Source organism: Phalacrocorax carbo, chromosome 18 (genome assembly GCF_963921805.1).
Source record: "Phalacrocorax carbo chromosome 18, bPhaCar2.1, whole genome shotgun sequence".
NCBI classification, from domain to species: domain Eukaryota; kingdom Metazoa; phylum Chordata; class Aves; order Suliformes; family Phalacrocoracidae; genus Phalacrocorax; species Phalacrocorax carbo.
In genome coordinates this window covers 10,426,948-10,449,203 of record NC_087530.1, presented here as the reverse complement: position 1 = coordinate 10,449,203, position 22,256 = coordinate 10,426,948, and the positions used below count along the sequence as shown (strand labels likewise).

General features: G+C 55.5%; 1 protein-coding gene across 2 annotated transcripts in view; it reads left to right on the top strand.

Moving 5' to 3' along the window:
- Positions 1 to 22,256, top strand: part of LOC135316232 (collagen alpha-1(I) chain-like) — a 98,277-nt gene that overhangs the window by 60,306 nt on the left and 15,715 nt on the right. For both annotated transcript variants that reach the window (XM_064468956.1, XM_064468955.1), the window contains exons 9-30: positions 2,383 to 2,427; positions 3,319 to 3,438; positions 8,160 to 8,198; positions 8,324 to 8,377; positions 9,195 to 9,248; positions 12,280 to 12,387; positions 13,106 to 13,159; positions 14,149 to 14,202; positions 14,333 to 14,377; positions 14,658 to 14,711; positions 15,459 to 15,503; positions 15,900 to 15,953; positions 16,040 to 16,084; positions 16,417 to 16,470; positions 16,887 to 16,931; positions 17,186 to 17,239; positions 17,973 to 18,017; positions 18,654 to 18,707; positions 19,148 to 19,255; positions 21,007 to 21,060; positions 21,376 to 21,429; positions 21,637 to 21,681. In XM_064468956.1, coding sequence (XP_064325026.1) covers positions 2,383 to 2,427; positions 3,319 to 3,438; positions 8,160 to 8,198; positions 8,324 to 8,377; positions 9,195 to 9,248; positions 12,280 to 12,387; positions 13,106 to 13,159; positions 14,149 to 14,202; positions 14,333 to 14,377; positions 14,658 to 14,711; positions 15,459 to 15,503; positions 15,900 to 15,953; positions 16,040 to 16,084; positions 16,417 to 16,470; positions 16,887 to 16,931; positions 17,186 to 17,239; positions 17,973 to 18,017; positions 18,654 to 18,707; positions 19,148 to 19,255; positions 21,007 to 21,060; positions 21,376 to 21,429; positions 21,637 to 21,681 — 1,284 coding nt within the window. The remainder of the gene's footprint in view (positions 1 to 2,382; positions 2,428 to 3,318; positions 3,439 to 8,159; positions 8,199 to 8,323; positions 8,378 to 9,194; positions 9,249 to 12,279; positions 12,388 to 13,105; positions 13,160 to 14,148; positions 14,203 to 14,332; positions 14,378 to 14,657; positions 14,712 to 15,458; positions 15,504 to 15,899; positions 15,954 to 16,039; positions 16,085 to 16,416; positions 16,471 to 16,886; positions 16,932 to 17,185; positions 17,240 to 17,972; positions 18,018 to 18,653; positions 18,708 to 19,147; positions 19,256 to 21,006; positions 21,061 to 21,375; positions 21,430 to 21,636; positions 21,682 to 22,256) is intronic.

The window sequence follows — 22,256 nt, the reverse complement described above, 5'->3', positions numbered from 1 at the left end:
CCTTGCAGGGATTTCATTGTGTTGCCAGTATTCAAAAGCTCCTTGGCATTCATAAACAGTGTTTCATGGGGGTTCCCAGCTGTCAGCATGTCCCCACAGGCTTTTCTTTTTCTTTTTTTGGTTTCTGTTACTCAAACTTAGCACTGGCTGTTTAGGAGCAGAGACGTGGTTTCTGTTCCTAGGCTTAAACTGAATCCTGCTGAAGGCATCTGGTGCCAGGGACAGCGTTAACTCAGGTGACTGGCAAATGCAAAGGCTTCTCCGGGCTCTCCTCCTGGGAGCCACCACTGGTCCCCAGCACCCAGGGCTGCAGCCACAGGAGGAGGGATGGTGCTGCGGAGCGCTGCTTCATGCAGTTTGCAGGGCAAAACACTGGCTGCCTTCTGGATGAGATCTCTTGGATTGATTTTCATTTTTCTTTCCTGAAATGCTACAGCCTTTGGGTTTGTTGTTGCTGATGCTCTGAATTATTCTTTCTGGTTTGCACAAAATGGGACCTGCTTCAGGGGGGGAAATAGATGCCGTCAAATTTCATGGGTGCTCTTGTACCTGTGGCTTGGTCCTGTCCCTCCGCCATGCACTAGGACTGGACATGTTGGCTCTGCAATGTTGGTGTTCATGCTGGGGTTGGCCGTGGCCAGTGCCTGGGGAGGAGCAGGAGGAGAAAAAGCACTTTGGCCATCTCAGAGAGGGTCCTGGTGCATTCAGGTGCTCTCGGTGGAGCCCCGTGACCCACGGATGACAATGCTGGAGGAAGGGGTCATTGGGCACCCCGTTGGCTGCTGGCATACCTCAGCTGTGGACCCAGGGCAGCAGGTGTCCATGCAGGAGATAAGCTAGAGGCTGCACCCATAAGAAGTGGCTGGACCCCATAGCTCTTTTGAGGAGGATCAGGGGGAGGCAGGACATACTGAAGGATCTAATTTATATCTGCCCCCAGGGCAGAGATGATGAGCCTGTCCCCAGGCACCTTGCAACAGGGACATGGTGCTCACAGTAAAATCCCAGTGACTTCAGACTGGTACCTTCCTGCAGCCATGGTCTCTCAGCAGCAGGCATCCAGCTCCTCGAAGGAGGGGTGCTGGGTGGATGAATAGAGGGGCTGCCTGGTACTGGGAGGGGTCCCTGCCCATTCTGGTGCATGTTTTAATATTGGGTACCATGGGCAGGAACTCCTTTATTTTACCTCCTTCAGCAATGGTGGACTTGGCAGTGTTAGGTTTACTCTTAAGGGAGATCTTAAAATCTCAGTGATCTTAAAGTCTTAAAGTCTGAAAATCAGACCAGAGTAGCCAGCATCACTGCCACTGCCTGTGCCATTTGGCTCAAACGCATGCCACGCATGAACCGAGCTTGGGAGGCATGGCCCCCAGCCCCAGAGAGGGGGAACTGAGCCAGAGGCCTGTGGGCTTCAGATCTCTAGGTGATTAAAGTCCCTTTGATGAAGCATCCCTCAGTGCCAAAGCTGTTTCTGGACATGCAGCTTGGCCTTTTTACCCATCCCGTTGGCACAAGGCAGCGAGGTCGGGGCTGGCTGCTGCCCGAGTGGGGCTCCTCCGTGGTCACAGGGATGCAGCTGTGTCTGTGCTGGGGTGGTGTTAATTCAGTGTGCATTCCCAGGCTTTCTACTGGGCTCAGAGAAGGCTGTTTGCAAGCTCAGAACAAAAACGGCGGCTGTAATTGAAGCCATCAGAGCCACGGGTCTGCAGCGGACACGCAGGTAGACGCTGTGCTGCAGCCTGCTGTGTTATCAGTCTCTGCCGACATCTTGCAGGTGGATTTCCTTCATAGAGGAAAGCAGGGATTTTCTATCTGACTTTGTTTCTGTCCGGACAGATGCTTTGGTAAGCCCTGAAGCGGGGTCGACGCTTGGCCAAAATGTGCAGTTTGACTAGAGGCGGGCTAGATCAGATCTCACACAATTTAGAAGCCGCAGATGTTTGCATCCTCATCTAAACTACTGTTTGAGCGTGTGGCCGTGATCCAGCTTTATGGGACTTTTTTCCTAATGCTGCCTTTCCTCACCAGGTGTCAGGAAACGTGCTCCTGCTCCCCGGCCATACGGTCTGGGGCATTTTTGTGATGGATGTCACAGGATTACGCCGCTCAACTGGCCGAGCAGAGCTGCTTTCTGATGCCAGGGCAGGAGAGTGGGAACAAAGCAGCATAAAATAGGGTGCACTTTCCACCCCACTGGTCTTTAGGGTGTTTCTTTGAGACTTGGTGCTGCTGGTTTGCTCTGTATCAGCTGTTTCAGTTCCTGCTTCCCTGGAGTCGGGATGGCCCTGGCTGTGGCACTGGTCACCCAGCCACCGTGGGATCTCTCCTGGTTGTGGAGGGCCCCCCTTTGGGGTGACACAGATCTCCTCCTTTGCCTTTCAGGGATGTCCAGGGAGACGTGGACTGGCAGGACCCAAAGGAGACAAAGTGAGTATCCAGAGAAGCATGGGAAGGTATGGGATGAGGTGTAGGGTCCGGGGCAAATACCATGGATGGTTTGGGTGTTTTTCATCAAGAGGGCAGTGTGAGCTTCTGAAGCTGCAGTCTGGTGGCCTTTATGTGCATTTGGAAGAGGAAAGAATTATTTTTACTGGGTATTTTACGCCCAGGCTCGGAACTGAGCTGACTGTCTGCACAAGATGCTGTCTTCCCTCTGAGCCACTTAATGGCTCTGTGGAGGTGGCGGAGCAGGGAGATGAAGCAGCTTTAGCTCAGGTCACCTGGAGGAAGGATGCTGGTGTGGCCCAAAGTCCAGCCCCAAGCTGTATGCACCAACTCATCTTGGAGGGACATCTGTCCTCCAGCACCACGTTGGCCAGACCCACGGCTGCCCTTCCTGCTCCAGCAGCCCAGCAGCAGCAGCCTGCACGGCACAGCTCAGTCTCCTGCTGCACACAGCATTGCCTAGTGTGCTGACAGATGCTTGGAGATGCTGTGGATTAAATGTGGTGCCTCAGTTTCCCCATCAGTAAAACAGCAAGAGTCCTTCTAGACACCTTAGCACAGAAGTTTCCATCTTTCCCAAGCTGTAGAGGGGCAAACTCATTGCTCCCTGAGTCATGCCACTTCTGTGTGCATTAGCTTCAATACATACCTGTGGCATTTACATGGGTCTGGGCACAGGCATTGGTTACCAGGTTTATTCCTTTTGCTTTCCTGGCTGTCAGGCTTATTTAGACCTTAAGAGCTGGTTTGAACCCAGGAATGTGCCTAGACCCAGATTCCACTGAGAGGCTGACTCGAGTCAGAGCCTGTGTCCAGCCTGTGTTGGCTGTTAAACCCACGGCTGGTTTTAAGGAGCTGCCCTTGTCTTCCTAGGGGTACCCTGGAGCCATGGGGCGGACAGGCCCCCCAGGTGACCCAGGCCCTGTGGGCATCCCCGGTGTCCCCACTATCGTCCTTTGGAGGAACTCCAGGGAGGACTGGCAGACGTTCATGGTGAGTTACCCGTGGCGGGTGAGCACTCGGGGAGCTCCACTTACACCTCCCCATCAGACCCCATGCAGGCTCCTCTCTGCTCTGCTGGGATGAGAACTGGGAGGAAGGGTTCGCGATGATCTGAGATCCCTGATCTGTTGGGTGGGTGGACAGAGGTGGGATAGGCAGGTTGGGGGCAGAGGGGTGCCAAGGAGAGAGGTGCAGCTCGCTGGAGATGGCTCTGCGGGCAGCTGTCCTTGGGTGAAACAGGATCAGAGTGCACCCTATTTACAGCTGTGCTCACACAGCTATCCCTCTTTCCCCTGTGACTGACTGGGAGATCTTGGGTCCCCATGGTCCACACGCACCCATGACATCCCAAGGGTGGTTCGTGCCCTGCCTCTGTAGGACAGGGGCCAAAGAAGATCCAAGACATGCAGAAAGCAGCACCTCTCCTGCTCTGTGTTGCCGGTTGCAAAGCATTGCTCCTGTTTTCTACATATCTGTTTTCTGCCGTGCCCCAGCTGTGTGCCATGGCTTTGGCTCACAGGGTTTGTGCCCATCAAGCTTCTTGCCAAGATAAGTTATTTTCTTACCTGAACCCTGCTGCTGTGGGGAGCACAGGCGTGGGGCTGGGGACTGTGGGGAGGCAGGAGTGCTTCAGCTGCTGTGTAGCTGGCTGCAAAACCCCCTGCATCATGGGAGCAATCACTGCAATGACCCAGCCAGCCTCATCCAGGTTCCCCGACTCCTGACAGCACAGCGACTGCTGTGATTAAGCTTAATTTCAAACCCCCTCTCGAGCCTTGCCTGAGCCAGGCAGGGCAATAGCTGAAGACATTGGGTTTCTAACTGCCTTAGGCGCTTTGCCAACCTGGGGCTGGAGCTCCCTGGAGCAGGGATGCTCTCTGCCTCGTGCGTCTGTAATGTCCCTCTGATGGCACTGCAGCATGTCCAATATTGGCTGCTCGAAGCAGATGCTGGGCAGGGTGGCTTGCCAGGCAAGCTGGTGCAACAGGCAGAGTAATAGGCCAGTGAGAGGCCAGGCTCAGTGCTCTGGCTCTCTAAAAGCTTTAATGACCTTGGGCAGGACATTTGACTTTTCTTCAACTCATTCATTTGTGAAGAGGAGTAATGGCACTCTCTGCTCCAGGACAAATGCCTTTAATGCTGGCAAGAGGATGCAGTGGGGAGGACCTCTGCTCTGCCAGCACAGCACACCTCAAGGAAGGGACAATGCTGGCTGAAGGTACGAGGGGGAGAGTGGCCCTGTGCTGGTCTGGCTCTGAGCTTGGGTGGACCGACCAGAAGTCCTTGGGCCAGACCTGCCCCTTGCAGTTTTGTGTTGGATTGGATCAAAGCACCTGCAGAAGATAAATACCTGCCTTAGAGGAGAGCAGATTCCTCTGGGCAAGCACAGGAGAGCAGGTCATTGGGAGATATCTTGGTTGACCTGGAGGATCTCCATGTTCTCCTGTCCTCCTGCTGCTCTAGAGCAGGTGCTGTGCTGTTATCAATGCTCACAAAACCCATTGCAGGCAGGCAGTGTGGGGCCAGAGTAAATGGGGATAGGAGAGAGCAAGCTGGAATTGTTGGCTGGAAGAAGCCTGCAGTGCCAGAGAGCATCTCCTTGCCTGCACGAGGGCAATTACCTTCCTCCCAGAGTGTTTTGGGTAGACATCTGCAAAATCAATTCCTATTGTCAGGGCATGGTTACAGCACTTCACATGGCTGCTGATGTTCTTTGCTCTGCACACTCAGTCAGAGTTGCATTTTTTTCCCTGCCTGCATTTGGAAAGGGACCTCAAGATTTGTTCTTCTGCAGGCAGAAATGTTCATGCCTCTGGATGTTGCCATAGACTGTGATTTCTTTGGTGTGCCACCACCTTCGGTCCTTAGGCGTTGGGAATGCTGGAGGGAGCAGACAGTCTCGTCTGTGTTTGGGAAGCCGAAGCTGGAGGGCTGCCGGGGCTCCTGGCCGCAGGCTGCCGGGGGGTTTGCGTGCTGGCTCTTGGCCCGGTGCTTTTGGCAAAGTGCCGATCTCGAGGGGAAGGCAGTGTCTGGCAAGGAATGACGTGGGGCACCCGAAAGCCTTGCTGCGCTATTGTGTCTGTGGCCGTATGACCCCGGGAGAGCCAGCGGCAGCGTTTTCTCCACAGCAGGAAACGGGAGTGCAAAGCCGTGGGCTGGGTTTTGCTAATCTTTGTTGAGATAGCGTGGGGGGGAAAAGCTGAGTGCTGGCTGCTGTGAGGCTGGGGGGGCTGTCTGCTTCTGCAGCCCCCTACAACTTACTGGGGGGCTGGAGAAATGCTGTGGCTTGGGACAGTGCTGCTCTTGTGAGCCGAGTGCTTGTGATTTGGGGGCTGCAGAGGGGAAATCCTAGGCTGCTGGGGTTTGGCTCAGCCTTTGGAAATGCAGGTCAGAGGAGCCGCCTCTCAGGCTGAAAGACGTAATGCGGTATGACGGACCAGGAAAGCAAGAAACATCAGTGACCATCCAGAGCAGTTAAGGCTGTTGGGATGCTCAATAGCCTCTCCTGCTCCTTCTTGGTGAAACAAGCCTTTGCTGTTTGTGGGAACTGAGCAAAACCAGCTTAAGGCCACCGCGATCCTGCCCCAAGCCCCTGTCCTGCGTTTTTGTTCACAACATGTTGACAGACATTGGGTTTGCCAAGAAATTGTCTTGGTGTAACTCAAGGGGCAGGAACTGTCGCTGTCTTGTTCTGGCAGCGTTGACTTCAGTAGTGGTGGAGTCCCAGATGCTGAGGAAGGAGGAAGGAGAACTGGAGCTCCCACAGTTATTAGGGAGCTTACTCTGCAGCGCTAGAGTCCTTTCTTTTTATCGCTCCTGATACCTTTAAAAGCAAGAGGTCAGGCTGGGAAATGAGGGCTGGTAACCTTAGAGCAAAAGAAAATATTGCTCCATGCAAAAAAGGAGGCAGCCTTTAGGGATCTCCTGCTACTGAAAGGTCAGCAGCTAGCGCAGCTCTGTGACTGCGTGGCTTTACGGCCGTGGGGTGGGCTGGGGAGGGCAGCCAAGGCCGTGCTGCAGGACATGACCGGCTCCTTGCAGAGCTGTCGGAAGGGTTTTCTCTGCTTTGCTCTCAGGCTGGTGTTTTACAGGAGGACAGATCCATATGGCGATGACTCCCCATCCTCTATCCCCTCCAGTGGCTTATGACCCCTGTGCCCATCACGCCGCAGACCAGAGCTGCAGCGAGCAAAGTGCCGACTATTTCCTGCTGAAACCACAGAAGGCAATGAATTTGTCTCCCCTCTCCTTGGCATGTGGTGCTCCAAAATACAAGTTCATGTCTCCTGTGGGATTTTTTTCCCCTTTTTAAAAGGTTGGACTTTTAAAGCCTAATGAAATAATATCCTGTCCCATGTGAATCTGAGTTCACAGATTCCCGAGACAAGGCAAAAGCATTGGCCATGCTCCAGCCCCCTAAAAGTTTTTGTGAGCAGATTTTGAGGGAAATGAGAACTGGCTGGACAAGGAGATCATGGCCTGGCCCTGGCAGGCTGGCAAGGACTGCACCCGCTCACTCACAGTAATCAATTCGGGATCAGCTTGAAAGGAACCGAGATGCCTGGTGCGGCATTAGAGCTAGTTAAAAGAATCCATCCATCATCTGCCCCCAAGAGCTCTGCTCATTATTAGAAATATTTCCATATGTTGAAAGGTCTGTGTTTATTTTTGTTAATGAGTTCCTTGGCTTTTCCCCCGTCTCTCTCCTCTGGTATCGGAGGACAGATCTTTGGAGGGGGGACAGGAGAGGGTTTCCCAGCACCCCCATGGCTGAAGCTGGGGAGCACATGGTAATCTTGCCCCTCCAGCTGCTTGGGATTGGGGCAATGATCAAGGAGGCTTTTCGTAGCCTTTGATGCAAGCCAGGATTTGGAGGAGCTGCCTGGATCGTATGTTTGGGCTCACCATTAGGAGGAGGAGGAGGAAAGGTGGGTTTTGCCTCCTGAGTGTCTGTGGTTTGTGCTGTTGGGAGGGCAGGAGGATGGCTGGTAGTTGGAGATAGGCATAACTTTGTTTCCTGGCCATCTCCCAAAACTTGGGGAAACCTGGCTTGAAAGTGTGTGGAGAGGAGGTTGCACCGTGAGTTTTTAAGACCTTTATGCTAGCTTTGAAATATGATGGGATTAGCCCACCCTGTGGCTTTTGGGTGGTTTTTTCCTCTTTGTGATCATCTGGTCTTATAAAAAATTGGAGGTGCATGAAAAATTTGGCTGCTAGGAGCAGCAAGGAGAAACCCTGCCGGCCACAACTGCCTGGGCATCTCTTCCTCTGGGGTTTCAGATGGGGCTGGTCGGGATGAGGTTCCCCACCTGGGGCAAACTGCAGTGTCAAAACAGCTGGTTCTAGTCCAACCTGAGCTAAATACGATGGTGCCTGCGCTCAACTACAACGTGTTTCTGCAAAACATTTCTGGCGTCCCAAGGCTGCAAGGGCATCCATGGGGGAGCTGAATTTCAGCAAACTTCAGAAGTGGGGTCTCTGTCTTCATTTGCTAATGAGGCCAGCAGTTCCTTATCTCCTACAGGCTGTCCTCAGGTTAAGCCCTGTCCTGTGACTTGCATACGCAGAGTATAAAAAGAAAAAAAAGTATAATTAGAGGACTGGTTCATTGCTGTGTCTTCCCAAGCAACAGCAAAAAGATTTTGAAACCAGCAAAAAGGGATTTAGCGCTTTTTTTTAATATTTTGCTTCCCCCACCATTCTCCTTTCAGCAATCATCATTTTACCAGCTTCTACATGCAGGCTGGCCGGTGAGTATTGCTGTTAAACAATTTTCTGTGGTTTGTTTTTTCCTTGGCTTGGTCAGCTGGTTTTCCTCTCTCCGAGCACTCCATCAGTGAGACTTGTTTTACCAGCATTTCTCCTTTTAATCCAGAGAAAACCTGGAGCCCCCGGGCCCCCAGGACATCCAGGGAGAACAGGAGCACCTGTAAGTAAGAAATGCCCTGGTGTCCCTTCCACAGCTGGGTGCTGCTTGGCCCCACTGCCACCCTGGCTGGCCTGGGGCAGCTTGCAGAGTTGCAGAGTCGATGTTCCCAGTCACTTGCACAGTCCTGGGCTGCCCCCAAAACTATCTGCTGCCTGGTGGCTTCTGGCATGCTGTAATTAAGGGCCTTGGCATTGGGTTTCAAAGCCTAATGGTTTGCTTGTCTGCTTCCCACCGAAACCCGGGTGATGTTTGATATCTAACTCCCTGGGTTTCACTGGCAGACACAGCCCCTGCCCCTCTGTCTCCGCCAGCTGAACAGTGCTGGCTTATCCTCCCCAGGGCATTGAGTTCCTGTCCCTGTGTTTGGATAAGGACCATGTGGATCCCTCCCAGAGGCAAAAAACAAGCCAGGGAATGGCTGATGAAGTATTTGTGTGGGGCCAGCCCCATGCTGGTGGGTCTGCAGCCCCATGCCCACCCAGCCCCCAGGATTGCTGGGTGATGCTTCCTCCCTGGCTGGCCTCTGCAAACAGGGCAGGGCCATGAGGCAAAAGAAACAAAGGCAAAGCTTCCCATCCTGACCTCCCATAGGGCACCAAAGCAATGGGGGAAACAGTTCCGTTGCTGCCTCCAAACCTGCCCTGGCCACAGACCCTGTGAAGGCGGGCAGGGTGGCGGGTGTGCCGAGGGATGCCAGTCCTCCAGCTCTGCCCTTGTCCTCCCCATGACAGCCCCTGCGGGCCTCGCGCTGCTCTCAGCAAGGGGCAGGACCGGGAGGGGGGACACATTTGTTGACTCACTCCCTGTTTGTGTGCAGGGACCCTGCGGCGATCCGGGGGAGCCGGGCGAAAAAGGCCAGCGGGGTTACATGGTGAGTGAGGGTGCTGGTGGGGATGTCTGGCTGTGGGTGCATGGAGGGGCTTGGCTGTGGGGCGAGCCTAGTTTGGAGAGGTTCAGTGTGCTCTTGGGCCTGTCCTGGGGACCCTTGGAGACCCTGCCCCTCTTGGATCAAACCCTGGGTGCTGGGTGAGGGAGAACTGTAACAGTCAGGTTTGCTGCCGGTTTGGGAACTGTGCAAGGAAATGCGTGCCTGGTTTGAAGGGTCGTGGGAGGTGATGCCCTGGTCCTCTCTCTGGGGACCTTGCGGAGGCTGGCAGGGGTGGCCACCCCAGGCTGATTCCCATGACGGAGTCCATGCTGCAGCTCCTTTTGCCCTGTGCTTGCAGCACCCTGCTCCAGCACGTGCATGGGCTCAATGACTGCTCAGCAGAGCCCCTTTGGGTGCTGGACTCTGCCGTGTGCCACCCGATGCCCTCCCGGGCAGGTGGACACAAGTTGACACAGTTGTCCCAAAAGTGCTTGTCCTTTTGTCTCCTTCTGGAAACCACCCACCTCCTTCCCCACTGCTCTGGCCAAAGAGATGTGCAGGCTCTGCCTGTGCTCCTGAACGGGAGCTGCTGTGCAGCGTGCCCTGTGGGACCCGGGCACCTCCCCGGGACCAAGCGAGCACAGCTGCCTGTGAGGATTGGATGCCCCATGGGAAAGGAGAGCAGATGTCCTGATCTAGCATCCCTGGAGCTTTCCACCCGCTCCCCAACCCAGGCTCGCTGGTACCCAGCCCTCATGGGAAGAGCTGGTGCATCCTGAAACTCATCCCTCTCAACAGAGCCGATGCACAGGTGCCCCCAGCACCCCCCAGCCTCTTGCTTGTTTGTCCTGGTTGCTTCTGGGCTGCTCCAAAGGGACAGCAGCCCCCATCCCTGCTGCTCCGCATCCCCCCACTCACCCATCTATTGGAGCAATTGTCTTCCTTCAGCCCTCCAGTGTTTCCCATCCCACATAGCATCTCCCCAGAGACCTTAACCAGAGCACCGGGGTCCCCCCAGCTCCATCTCAGTAATGACCTTTCTTTCCTTCTGCCCTCTTCTTTGTCATTGTGTCTTCCTTTCCAAAACTGGGATGGCTTTTCTTCTGGCTTGAGAAGAGGGGCCAAGGACAGGCTGGGCTTACATGGATCAATGCTGAAGGAGGATTTGGACAGGCTGGTGAGCAGGACACCAGCTGGTTCCCGGCAGCTGTGTTGAACCTTTGAGTCCCAAAAGCTCATGGCAAAAGTTAGAGTTGATGTCTCAGGCAAGAAATGCAGCCGTGCCATCAGGTGCTGTGCATCTGCTCTCTATCACACGTCCTGCTGCCGGGTGTCCCGTCACCCCCAGCCCCACTCCCTTGCAGCAGGGATGCACCCCCAGCGATAGTGTTTTACCAGCTGCCAACATCTGGAAGGCATCACTGACTGTGTTAAGCCATTTGAATGTAAACACTGGAGTCTGTTGGCGTAACGTAACCAAAAGGTGCCAAAGTTATTCTCTGTCTTCACATAAACAGGATTTGCAAGGGGAGTTGGCAGTTCTGGGGGGGGTGGGATTAGCACAGAAATGGAAAGCAGCAAATTTCTTCCAGCCATCACAGTCCATCTGCAAGCTTGGTGTCTTCGGTTTGGGGAGCATGTCACGGCTGCAGCCCTGTCCCTGGTCCCCGGCTCTCCTGCTCTTGCTTTGGCATCTGCCGAAGGCTTTGTGTGGCAGGTTTCCGACGGGGAAACTCAACTCCACTTTGGACTCAGATCTTGACGTCTGGGTTGGTTTTTGTTAAGGTTCACATTTATACTAGACCTTGGCCCAAGAGGTCTTTGATGCCCACTCAGGCTCCAGCAGGTCTCTGCTTCTGGCTCACACTTCCCTGGGGGAGGTTGATCGGATGATAGCAGGGGCGAGGAAGAGGAGGAGGGATTTCATCCACCTGCATCAGCCCCTGAGCACACGGCTGGGTTAGGTTAGGTTGGGCTTGCGCATGGTCTGGTTTGCATTTGGCCCATCTACTTGGGCTTGCCTGCCCCAGAGCACGGCCAGAGGTGTGTTGCAGCCCAGGCCTCTTTCTTGCAAAATTGCAAACAACAATGAATATTCCCTGAAGCTGGGACGGGAAGTGGAATTGGGCAAAAATGCTGGCTTTCGGGCTGGGTGCCCCAAGCCTACGTGGTCACTAATGAGCACGGGGGATGTGTGTGGCTGGCTGTGCGATGTTGAAGCCCTTGGGGGAGGGAGATGAAGTGCAAACCTCCCAAAACAAGCTTTTATATATTCGCAACCAGATTCTTCACTTGAGAAGTAACTGAGACAGCTGTGTCTTTCTGCCCTTCCTTCAAACTTTACATACTAAAACAAAGTCCAGTTTTTGGACTTGACGAAATGTTCAAAAGCTTTTGAGAAATCCAAACAATCAAAGCAATTTGAAGGGAAATTTCTTCTTTTTATTCCAGACTGATCTTTATCCTGCCTTAAGTCAGAATTGCCAGCGAGCTAAAGGGTAAAAAATAGCTGCCCCTAAGTTTTAGCTGGTGGTGCCCAGTCCAGAGGATCCGCTCAGGCTCTTGCATGTTGGAAAGCATCAGAAATGGCTTTGAGTGTACGCCCCAGAGCCAAGAACCAGATGCAGAGGGCTTTTGCTTGACCTTCTCTTAACGCGTTTCTTATTTCCTGCCTTCCGCTTTGTTTCTTCCCGTACGGCTGCTGGTTGCGACTCTCCCACGGTTTCGGTCAGGGAGCCTGAGCAGATCCACACGCCCAACTCTCCCAGCACCTGGATGCATGAAGCTTCTCCCCCTGCCAGCCTTCCCCATCTCCTGTGAGGTGCTTGGTGTTTAGCAGGCGTTGCTGCAAAAACACCAGGCAGGCAGAGCTCAGTGTTTCATTTATCGGTTTCACGATGATGTAGATTTTTTAATTTTCCATTTCCATTAACTCATGGATTAATGAGTTAACTCATGGTTAATGAGTTAACTCGACAGCTCATGGTTAAAATTCCATTTCCATTAACTTTCCACTTGGCCTTTTATTCCCCAGGGTGAACCCGGGCTCCAGGGCCTGCCGGGACGTGCGGGTTTCCCTGGCTCAGATGGTTTCCCCGGTCTGGATGGCAAACCTGGGCCGTGGGGGCTGCCGGGAGAGCAGGTGAGCCGCAGAGAAGCAGGCAGGCAGGGCCGTGGCATGGCCAGCGTCGGGGAGGGGAAGCTGCAGCCCCAAGCCCTGGGCAGGAGACAAGGGGCTCCCAATGCTGCTGCTCTTTATGTTCGCTTGCCTCCTTTAACTAAAATATTCATTCTAAGCCTACAAACCCAGGCAGCCCTGGATTAGTGCCCTGAGGTTCATGTTTCTCAGAAAAAAGGGCTGTAGAACATCACCTTAAGGTGTAGCTGGGATAGCCTAAGCACTGTAGATCCTGCATTGTGGTGGGCCTGAGGATGAGGGCTGGGCTGCTCTTCTGCATCTGAACCTCCTAGTTGCTTTTACAGGAGAAAATAACTTGGGGGGGGTGGAGGGGAGGGGAGGGACGGTGGCAGGGAGAAAGAAGTGACAGTGATTATGGACTGCCTGGATAACTGGTTGCTTTTCCAGACCCCCAGCAGCAACCCCCAGAGGATATGAGCAACATGCCTAGTCTGGAAGTTTTCTCAGGGGGCTTTTGGAGGATGGTGACAGGCACTGGACCTTGCTGAGAGGTTTGGGGCTCTCAGCAGCCCCTCCAGGAGCCTGCATGGGGGTGGCTGTGGGCAGGAGGCAGCAGCCACCAGAGCAGTGGGGAGGGGGAAGCGGGGCTGGAGCTGGACGTGGGTGGGAGGCACTGGGCAGCCCCTCAGCACCCACTCTGCTCCCTTCTCCCTCTCCCCAGGGACTGCAGGGCTTCCAGGGTGACCGGGGGCTGGCTGGAGAGAAGGGAGAAGAGGTAAGCTGGCTCTCACTTGCTCAGCCGCTTGGTGCTGTGGGCAAGGCTCCATGCCAGCCCGCTCCCAGCATGCACACTTAATGCCAAGCAGTAACAACTTTTCACCCTGGTTTCACCAGTACTGCGCCAGCAGTGCCCAGTACCCACGGCCCCCACGGCCTGCGGGCACACGTGCCATCCTGATGTTGCATTATGTTGTGGGATGCCTCTAGCTCTGTGGGATCTGGCCTGGATCAGGATTGTCAGCCTAGGTGTAAAATGTCCACCAAAAAGTGAATGCTAGTGGTTTGTCACCCCTTTTTTTTCCTTTCCCCCCACCCAGTCTTTCTAAGGCATTAGCTAAAATTTTTAGAGCTGCCCATGAGATTTTGGGCTCCTCTGAGGTCTGATCATACTGGGGTGTTTGAAACACCATTTTTTTCTTTTTGAAACAGCAATCCCATGTAGTTTATCATATACCTTTTCTGTCCCGTGCTTTGCACCCTCTTGCCTGTGAGCATCATCCCAGCATCCAGACAGAGAATCTCTTTCCCTTGAGCTCAACCTCTCTGCACTTGAGCTCTCAGCAGCTGCAGACAGGCGAAGCTTTGAACTGCTCGCACAGGCCCATGAAGCTTTTCTTTGCCGCTGTGTGCAGCTCAGGGCACCATGGTGCCCTCCAAGGCACCGGCGTTGGGCACGGCCCTGCCGCCCGGAGCAGTGCTGCCCTGGAGAGCCCCGGCCCAGCCCTGAGGGCGCTGGGACACCTCCGTGTTACCGTCGCGTGTGCCATGGTGCAACACTAGCTTGGGGCATGGGAGCAGAGTAGCCGCAATGGGGTGGCACCATGCTGGGGACAAGCAGCCAGGCTTTTCTTCTGGGGCTTCCTCATTTAGCCCAGGGTCCCCTTCTCCCTGCACCCCACGGACAGTCCTTTGGGGCACAGCAGCCATGTTTTAGCTCCTGATGGTCCAGCTGGGGCTCACACATCCTTGTTGTTCCCGTTTCAGGGTTTCTTGGGTGACCCTGGACCGGTTGGGGAGAAAGGAGAGAAGGGAGTGAAGGTAAGGGTGTCTGTCCTTGCTCTTCACAGCCCTGCCTGGGTCAGGCAGGGGGTTGCCCCTTCCCTGCCATGGCCCCCCAGCCCCAGGTCATGCTCTCCTCCATCGCTCAGGCTGCTCTTGGCTTTTCCAGGGGTTGAAGGGAGAAAATGGCCTGCCAGGTCCTGCTGGGCTTCACGTGAGTTAATGGGGAAGCCAGGGGTGTCTTGCGCCCTACCGTGCCGGGATTGCTCCTTCCCTCCACCCCTTTCCCTGGGCTGACCCCTTCGCTTCTCTGAGATGGCCGTGAGCTCCATCCCTGGCTCCAGCCCACATTCTCCTGGCTTTGAGCAAAGCCCTTGTAGTCTCTGTTTTCCCTGACCCTCCTGCAAGGGATGGGACAAAGGCAGTTGCCACCTTGGGGTGAGCACCTCAGGGTGGGCACCTCGCTGACACGCTGCTCCGGGCTTCTCTCCCAGGGGATGTCGGGTCTGAAGGGTGTGATGGGTTTCCAAGGTCCCGTGGGGCCGGAGGTGAGTGGTTTTGCTTTCTCTGTGTCCCCAGCCTTCCCTGAAGAGGTGCAGGAGCCTGCTGCTCCCCACTGGAAAGGGGAGGGAGGACTTGGGCTTTGCAGGTCACTGGCACTGCTTTGTGGTTTGCTCTTACAAAATCCTTGTTTATTTCTTTTTTCCCTGAGAGCTGGGCCTAAACTACATCTGTATCTTTGTCCTGGAGGTGGCTTTTATTAACAGGAATATTGCCCAGAGCAAGCAGGCACATTGTCTCTCTGCACGTTGTGGGCAGGAGCCTCCCCTCACCTCCAACATCCCTCACACAGACATTTGCATCCCAGCTTATTCTCCTGGCTGGTGATAAAGAAAAATGAGCTTTTGCAGAGCACATTGCATCACAGTTTATTTTAGGTGACCACCTTCAGCTGAGATGAATCCCAGCCTGACAGCACCTGGGTTTTTCCATGCTGCTGTCAGCACACTGATAGCTTAACTGCTGCCACATCTTTGGGAGGGATCCCAGCCAGGGAAGGGTTTGCAGAGGATTTAAAAGGAAAATTGAAGTGCTTTGGTGGTGGTGAATGGAAGCACTTTCCAACATGAAGGGAGTGGGGGAGCCAGGGGCTGGCCGACTGGCTGTTTGAAGGGACATCAAGTAGCTGGTATTTGATGTGAAAAAAAAAGGGGGAATTTGGGATGTGAAGACTAAAAGGAGAGCATCAAAGCAAAACAGGCTAGAAAAATGGCATCCTTTCTCTCCTGCTCCAGGGAGAAGGTGGCTCAGTGGGTCCCCCAGGCCCTGCTGGCCCCACGGTAAGTCACAATTTTTCGGTTCAAACCACCACTGAAATGCGGGCGCTGGCTGGGCTGGGAGAGCTGCTGCTGCTGTCTGGCTCACAGCAAGAGCAGGGCAGCACCACCACCGGCAGGCCAGGATGTGCCGCGATGTCCTGCCCAGTTTCATACTTCGCGTTGATTTACACCTGAAAAGGAAATGTCTGCTTATAATGCAGCCTCCTGGGGGGGGGGTTGGAATGCAAGAGGACAAATGGTGTTAAGACTCACACACACCAGTAAAACCCCTACAGCATCCCCACTAGCCTGGGGCTGCCTCTGCTGTCATGGGAGATGCCTGGGGGCCCCATCCCATCCCATCTCCTCCATCTTGGTGCATGTGGCTGCAGAGCTAAGCGCGCTCTCGTATCGCAGGGAGAGCCAGGCCAGCCGGGATCTGTCGGATGCCGAGGCGTCAATGGCTCTCAGGTGGGTCTGCCCAGGTTCCCCTCCTTTGCTATTTGGGAATTTCTGGCCACTATGTTCACCCCCTCCCCTCCCTACTCTCTCCCCAGGGAGAAATGGGCCCTCCTGGCTTGCCCGGCCCCCGGGGCCCCACGGTATGTGCCTGTACCAAGGGATGAGCAAACCTTGCGGTGATGGGGGTGTCTTGGGACAGCTGCTGGGGGTGCCAGGGTGGGAGTGTGTCCTGAGGGTCACCCAGACCAGAGGGGTCTCCTCCAGCTGGGCTGTGATCTCAGCCCACCCCAAAATCAGCAAAAAGGCAGAGACAGGGGAGGGAATTATTTCTGTACCCCTTGCAGTGGCAAGGAGCCCTGAAGCTCCTCAGCAGCATGATATTTCCCAGGAGAGGTTTTGTACTGCAGGCTTTGCACAATGTGGTCAGGGATTTGGTTCTAACAGCAGCTCCTCGTCCCCCACTGCTTTGCAGGGACCGCAGGGCTTGCAGGGGAGACGCGGCCCCGCCGGCCCCAGGGGCGTGCAGGTAAGCAGATGCTGTCCTGCCTTGGAGCCCACCGTGTCTCCGAGGCGTGGGTCCCCCCACCATGCGGTTGCTGAGCAAGCAAGGAGATGCGGGGACTCGTCCCCCGTGTGCTTTGCAATGGGTACGAAGTGCTTGACCTCACAGGTCTTTATGGCCACCCAGGAGCAGGTGGCGGTGGGTGGGATGGGCCCTGTCCCATGGGTGGGCTGCTGGCTGCAGCCCCCGCTGTGGGCAGGACATGCAGGCAGGGGAGCGAAGGGAAGGGTGGGCTGATGGGCCCATGGTTCCTGGGGTGCAACATGCAGCTCCTGGGGGGCCAGGTGAGGTTCTTATGGGCTGGGGTCTCATCCGCAGGGTGGGACAGTGAGCAGTATCCCCCTTCCCCCAAACCTCCCACCATCTTTGCTTTTCCCCAGGGTCCAGCTGGAATGGAGGGATCCTCTGGTCCCAAAGGAGACACTGTAAGAGCTTCTTGCTGGCTCGCTTTGATCTTTGTGGGGATGCAGCCTGGGCTTGAGGGCTTTCCCTGGAGGGACCTGAGAGGAGGGCTGAGGCGTTCCTGCCCCTGGTTTTGGAGGGGAGAAGAGGGCAGCATTTGCAGCAGACCTCGCAAACGAAGCCTGGATGTCCCTGGCAGCCCTGGGGAGGGGACACGGTGGTGCTGGGTGCTCTCTGCCCAGCACAGCATGAGCTGATGCCAGCATTGCTCTTGCAGGGTGCAGATGGTGCCCCTGGGCTGAGGGGACAGCCAGGACAGGAGGGCCCTGGGGTAAGTCTGCCTCACAGCCCCCCAAATGCCCTGCTCCCCCACACCATCCCCAGCTTCCCCTGGTGTTTGTGGTACAAAGGCTGGTGGGATGATGGCAATGTCTCAATGGCTACGCTCCTCATCTCCAGACTCCAAAGCTACTTGCAGGGACCTTAATGTTTTTTTGTCTCCTATGGATTTATCAGCAGAGATGCCCCAGCCCCAATCCTGCCTATACGTACTTGGTGCATTAGGTGCACCCCTTTTCCCAAGGGGTTTGGGTGCTGAGCTACACTTTCCAAAGGGTAAGGAGGCTGGGGCAGCCTGGCCTTCCTCCTGCCTGACCCATGGTCGCCCAGCTGAGCACGGCCCCTGGTGCATTTGCTTCTCATGTGCTGAAACCCTGACACGCATAGCTGAAAACTGCTGCTTGCAAAGGGATGCGAGATGCAGGGTGGGATGGGGGTGGTGCATTTTGGAGGCTAACAAGAACCTTGTGCTGGGGGCTGCTGTGTGGTTGGGGACAGGCTTGGGAGAGCTTATGCATCCCCTGCTCCCTGCTGGGGACCAAATCCCACCATGGCATCAGCAGCAGCAAATCTGCAGAGCTGAACCAGCCCCTCTTATTTATCAGCATCTTCCCATCCCTGTAGCGTGGGAGGGTTGACAGCCTCCCTGAGTTCATGGGATATTTTCATTTGTGGTTGGTTCTTTTTTTTTTTTCCTAACTTGCCTTTTATGTCTCTCTCTGAAGGGATATATTGGCCTGCCAGGTTCAAAAGGCACCCAAGGAGAGCGGGTGAGTTATGGCACCCATCCCATCCTTGCTCAGGATGCAGAAGAGCCATGTTATAGCTGCCCAAAGCACCAGCTTCATGTTCTTTGCCTGTGTTTGGACTTGATGTTTGAATAGGTAGCAAATGTAATCCTCTGGGAAGGCAGAGCTGTGCTTGGGCTTGCCTTGCTGTAATAAGAGGAGCTTTCAGCCACAACAGTGTGTCCTAAAATACTGTCTGCTTTGGGGAGGTAGCAAGGGAAGTGGGAGTGCTTTAGCATGTGTTAAGGGACACAGTAACATGGACTAGGTGCTCAGCATCGTGCTGGCATCAGGATGGTGCAGCTGGGATGCCACCACCAGCTGCTGCAGGCATCCTACCTGCCAGGGAGCTGGGGGTGGGATTGGCACAAAGTGCTGGGGGCACTAATGGTTTGTTGGTGGATGGACCCAGAAGCTCTGGAGCACCCCTGCCATGAGGAGCAGATCCAGCATGTACCTGCTCCCAGCTCCGAAAGCCCTTTGGGAGGAGAGCCCTGATCTAAATTGGACAAAACTAACTTTCTTTGACACTAAAATCAGATCACAGCATGCTTTTGTTGCAAGGAGTGGCATAACATGGTTTCCTAAGTGTACCCTCCACCTCTGCTGCTCTTGCAGGGCTGTCGAGGTCCAGGGGGAGCCAAGGGAGACCTGGGAGCCAAAGGAGACAAGGTACCATGTACCCAGGCTTGCAGGGGGATTCCTCAAGCTTCTTTCTCTTTTGTTGTTCAAATGTGCCATTTTCCAGCTGATGGATGAGTTTCCGTGGATGTCCAGGGACCCAGGGGGATTTGCTTTCAGGGGCTGTGAGAGCCAGGTAGCTCAGGCTGTGCTTGATCCCACCATGCTGTCACCCTGATCCATCCTTCCCTGCTCCACCTTGCTTTGGCTGTGTGAAAATGTTATATTGTCCCAGGGATGCTCTTGGAGGAGTGTCACGGGGTGTTCACCTGGAGTGGCCTCACGCCAAAGGCCGGGTGTGCAGAGAGCCAGGGCAGCAGGCGATGGGCTGTCCAGGGGGTTCCTGCCTGTGGGTGGGGGAGCCCCAGGCAATGGCTGTTCCTCCTGTTTGCAAGCCCTGCCATTGACATGCTGTGTCTTATTCCTCCAAGGGTTCACATGGAGCACAAGGAGCAAAAGGGCCCCCAGGGATTCGGGGCCAGGCTGGCTTGCAGGGCTTTCCTGGCCCCCGAGGAGCAGCAGGGCCTGAGGGACCAGACGTAAGTGCCACAGGTGGTCTGGGGTGTGGTGTGGTGGGATACACGCGTGCCCGGTGTTGCGCCGTGAGCTGGGTGGCGTGGGGAGGGGACAGCCCTGAGGGATGCAGGCAGTGTGGGCAGGGCTGTCTTGCCCCAACCCTGCACGGGGTGAGCACTCCTGCCTGCTCCTGAGCCTGGGCGATGGGCTTGGTGCCTGCCCAAGAGACACACGTTGCACTGCCACTGGTGCAGGTACCACAGGTTTGCAGGATCCCTCTCTCCCACTGCCTAATCCCAGCTCCTTTCCAGCCTCCTGGGCACTTCTGCCACCCTGTGCTGCCTCCTCCTCCTCCTGCAGGCTGAAGGCACTGGGCTGTCCCCAGCCAAAAGGCCACCCAGCAGCAGTGCTGGTATTTCCTGTCTTGTGGGAGCTGGGGCAGGCTCAGGGAGCCTTCTAACGGCATCTCATCAGTGCTGCTCGGCACCACTGGCCCTTGCTGGGCTGCGGGGAGCTTTGCTCAAAGCCCCCATCCTCTGGGTCACAGGTGCCCCTAGCACTTGGCACCAACAGAGCTTTGACCCAGCTGCTTGGGACCTCTCCATCTGTCCCCCATCGATGACCTGAGACTAGCTGGTGGGTTCAGCGATGTGAGGAGAGGGCGGCTTTAGGCAGGGGGTTTCCAGCAGGTCCAAGGGCAGCCCTCCTGAGACGCTTCTGCCTGAGCATCTTTGCAGGGCTCCTGCTGAGTCTGTGCTCCAGGTCAGCACCCTTCGCAGGTATTTTGAGAGCACAGGGCTCACAGATAGCTCTCTTGAACTGATGCTCATCTCCGACTCCTGCCAGGCTGCCTGCCTCCTGGAGCCTGTGCGGGCAGCTCCGGCTGCTGTTGCCCAGCCGGCTGCCCCACTTCTCACCAGCTAGACTGCCTGGTCCTGACCCTCGCCAGCTCCCAAGAGCTGAGCACAGAAGTGCTCAAGGAGCCACAGAAACAAGGCACAATTTTTAGAGTGCTTTTTCCTGCAGTGTCTGCTCAGAGTGAGCTGCCAGGATGGACAAACCCAGCTGCAGATCATTATTTCTACCCGGGCATTGAAGCCAGGCTTTTCTCTAGTGGTTTCCAGCTTCTCAGGAAAAGGGAGGATTATATTTTCCCACCCACCTTCCTGCTCTGCAGCATCCCCCTGAGTGTGATGCCCTCTCCCTCAGAGGGCTTTTGGGATGCCTGTCTGGATCTGCTCTCACATTCACTCCTCAGGATGAGAAATGAATCCTCCCACCTCCCCAAGAGACGGAGACGCAGCGCGACTCATCTTGCTGCCAGTCGGTGCCTTTTCCACTCAGCCAAGCAGCGCTGCCATCACGTGGCATCGGTCTGGAGCTGGGCTCCAGGCTGTGACTGTCCTGCTGGGGCTGTAACCGAGCAGGCAGGAGCCTTGGCACATCAGTCCTTTGAATCGCCTTTAATTTGATCAGCAGGAAATGGAAATGCTCAGCTGCGCTGCTTTGGGCCAACACCAAACCCACTGAGCTTTTTTTTTTCCTCTGGCCAGTGTTATAAACCTGAGGGATGGGGGATGACCCCCAGCCCTAGCCCAAAGCTCAGCTGGTGCCCCAGGTCACATTGCTGTTTAATTAATGTTACCTCTGGCCGTGCTCCCTGTGTTTCTCCCCTACACAAGGCAGGGGGACAGTGGCTGCCACGGCTGGGCAAGCAGACAGAGGATCAGAGGCTGCCTTTGCCCTGGCTGACTCCTCTCCTCTCTCCTGGCAGGGGGAAGAAGGCCAGATCGGCCCAGCAGGGCTGAACAGCAGCGAGGGACCCAAGGTCAGCTTCTGCATTTGCCCCGGTTCCCCACGGGCTGCCCTTGTCCTCGCACAGATGCGCAAGGATGCGGCCCACCCTGTCCGTGACCTCCAGCTGGGTGCCAGCACCCGGGGCACAGCACTGCGATGCTCCCCCTGGGGAGGGTCCCCGGCCCCCACCCCATCCATGGCGTCCCCACACCCGCTACAGCCACGTGCCGACCTGCTGATGCGACGGTGGCTGGAGGAGTCCCCTCGGTGCTCACTGGGGCGGCGGGGCTGGGGGTACCTGCAGGGTGGTCTAAAATGACTGTGTTTCCCTTTGTGTGAATTTTAGGGAGGCCGAGGACCTGATGGCCCCAAGGGAACCCCAGGACCCCGGGGAGCCCGGGTAACTAATGGGGTGCTGGTACTTGTAGCTGAATCTTGGAGCATGTTTGGCTGTGGGAGATTGAAACAACCCTGGAGACCCCTCGCTGGGTGGCTTGGGATGTGCTGGGGCTGGGCCATGGCATCTTTGGGCACCAGCTCTTGCCTCCAAATCTGCAGCTTTATTGCTGGCAGAAGGATGCTTTACTTGACACTTCCTGTTTTCCAGGGCCGCGTGGGTCAGCGTGGGCTGGTCGGAGTCCCTGGGCTGCCCGTAAGTAGCAGATGACCCACATCCCTGTGCTGGCACGTGGTGACGTCAGCGCTTGGATGGGGAAGGCAGCTCTCGGGGAGCAGCATCCCAGGATGTGGCTGGATCGGAGGGTTGGGTTCTGCTTGGGAATTTGCATAGGATAAGTTGGGCATGAGCAGCTCAGGCTTTTGCACATTGCATGAAGTGTTTTAACAAACCACCTGCCCGACACCACAAATTCCCTCTTAACCCTGAGCATAGAAAATTCAGGAAATAACAACTTTTTAAAAAAAACCCTCTCTTATTCAGAGTCGTGTTTGATGAAGGAGATGGGAATAAATAGCTGGGGCAAGAGGGGAAAAAACATGGTTGAGGTGTTCACAGTGGGAACGGGTTTCCTCCCACACTCATGTTATTTCCCAGTGACTGCTTCCAAAGGTGGGATGGAGCAGGGAGGAGCTGCAGGAGCTGTGCAGGGATGAGACGCGCACTAACGAACCCATGACTCAATACAGACCAGATGAGCACCCTGGGGACCATGCCACTGCTGATTTGCCACCTTTTAATACTGGAGAGAGGCTCTGGGGCTGGATGAG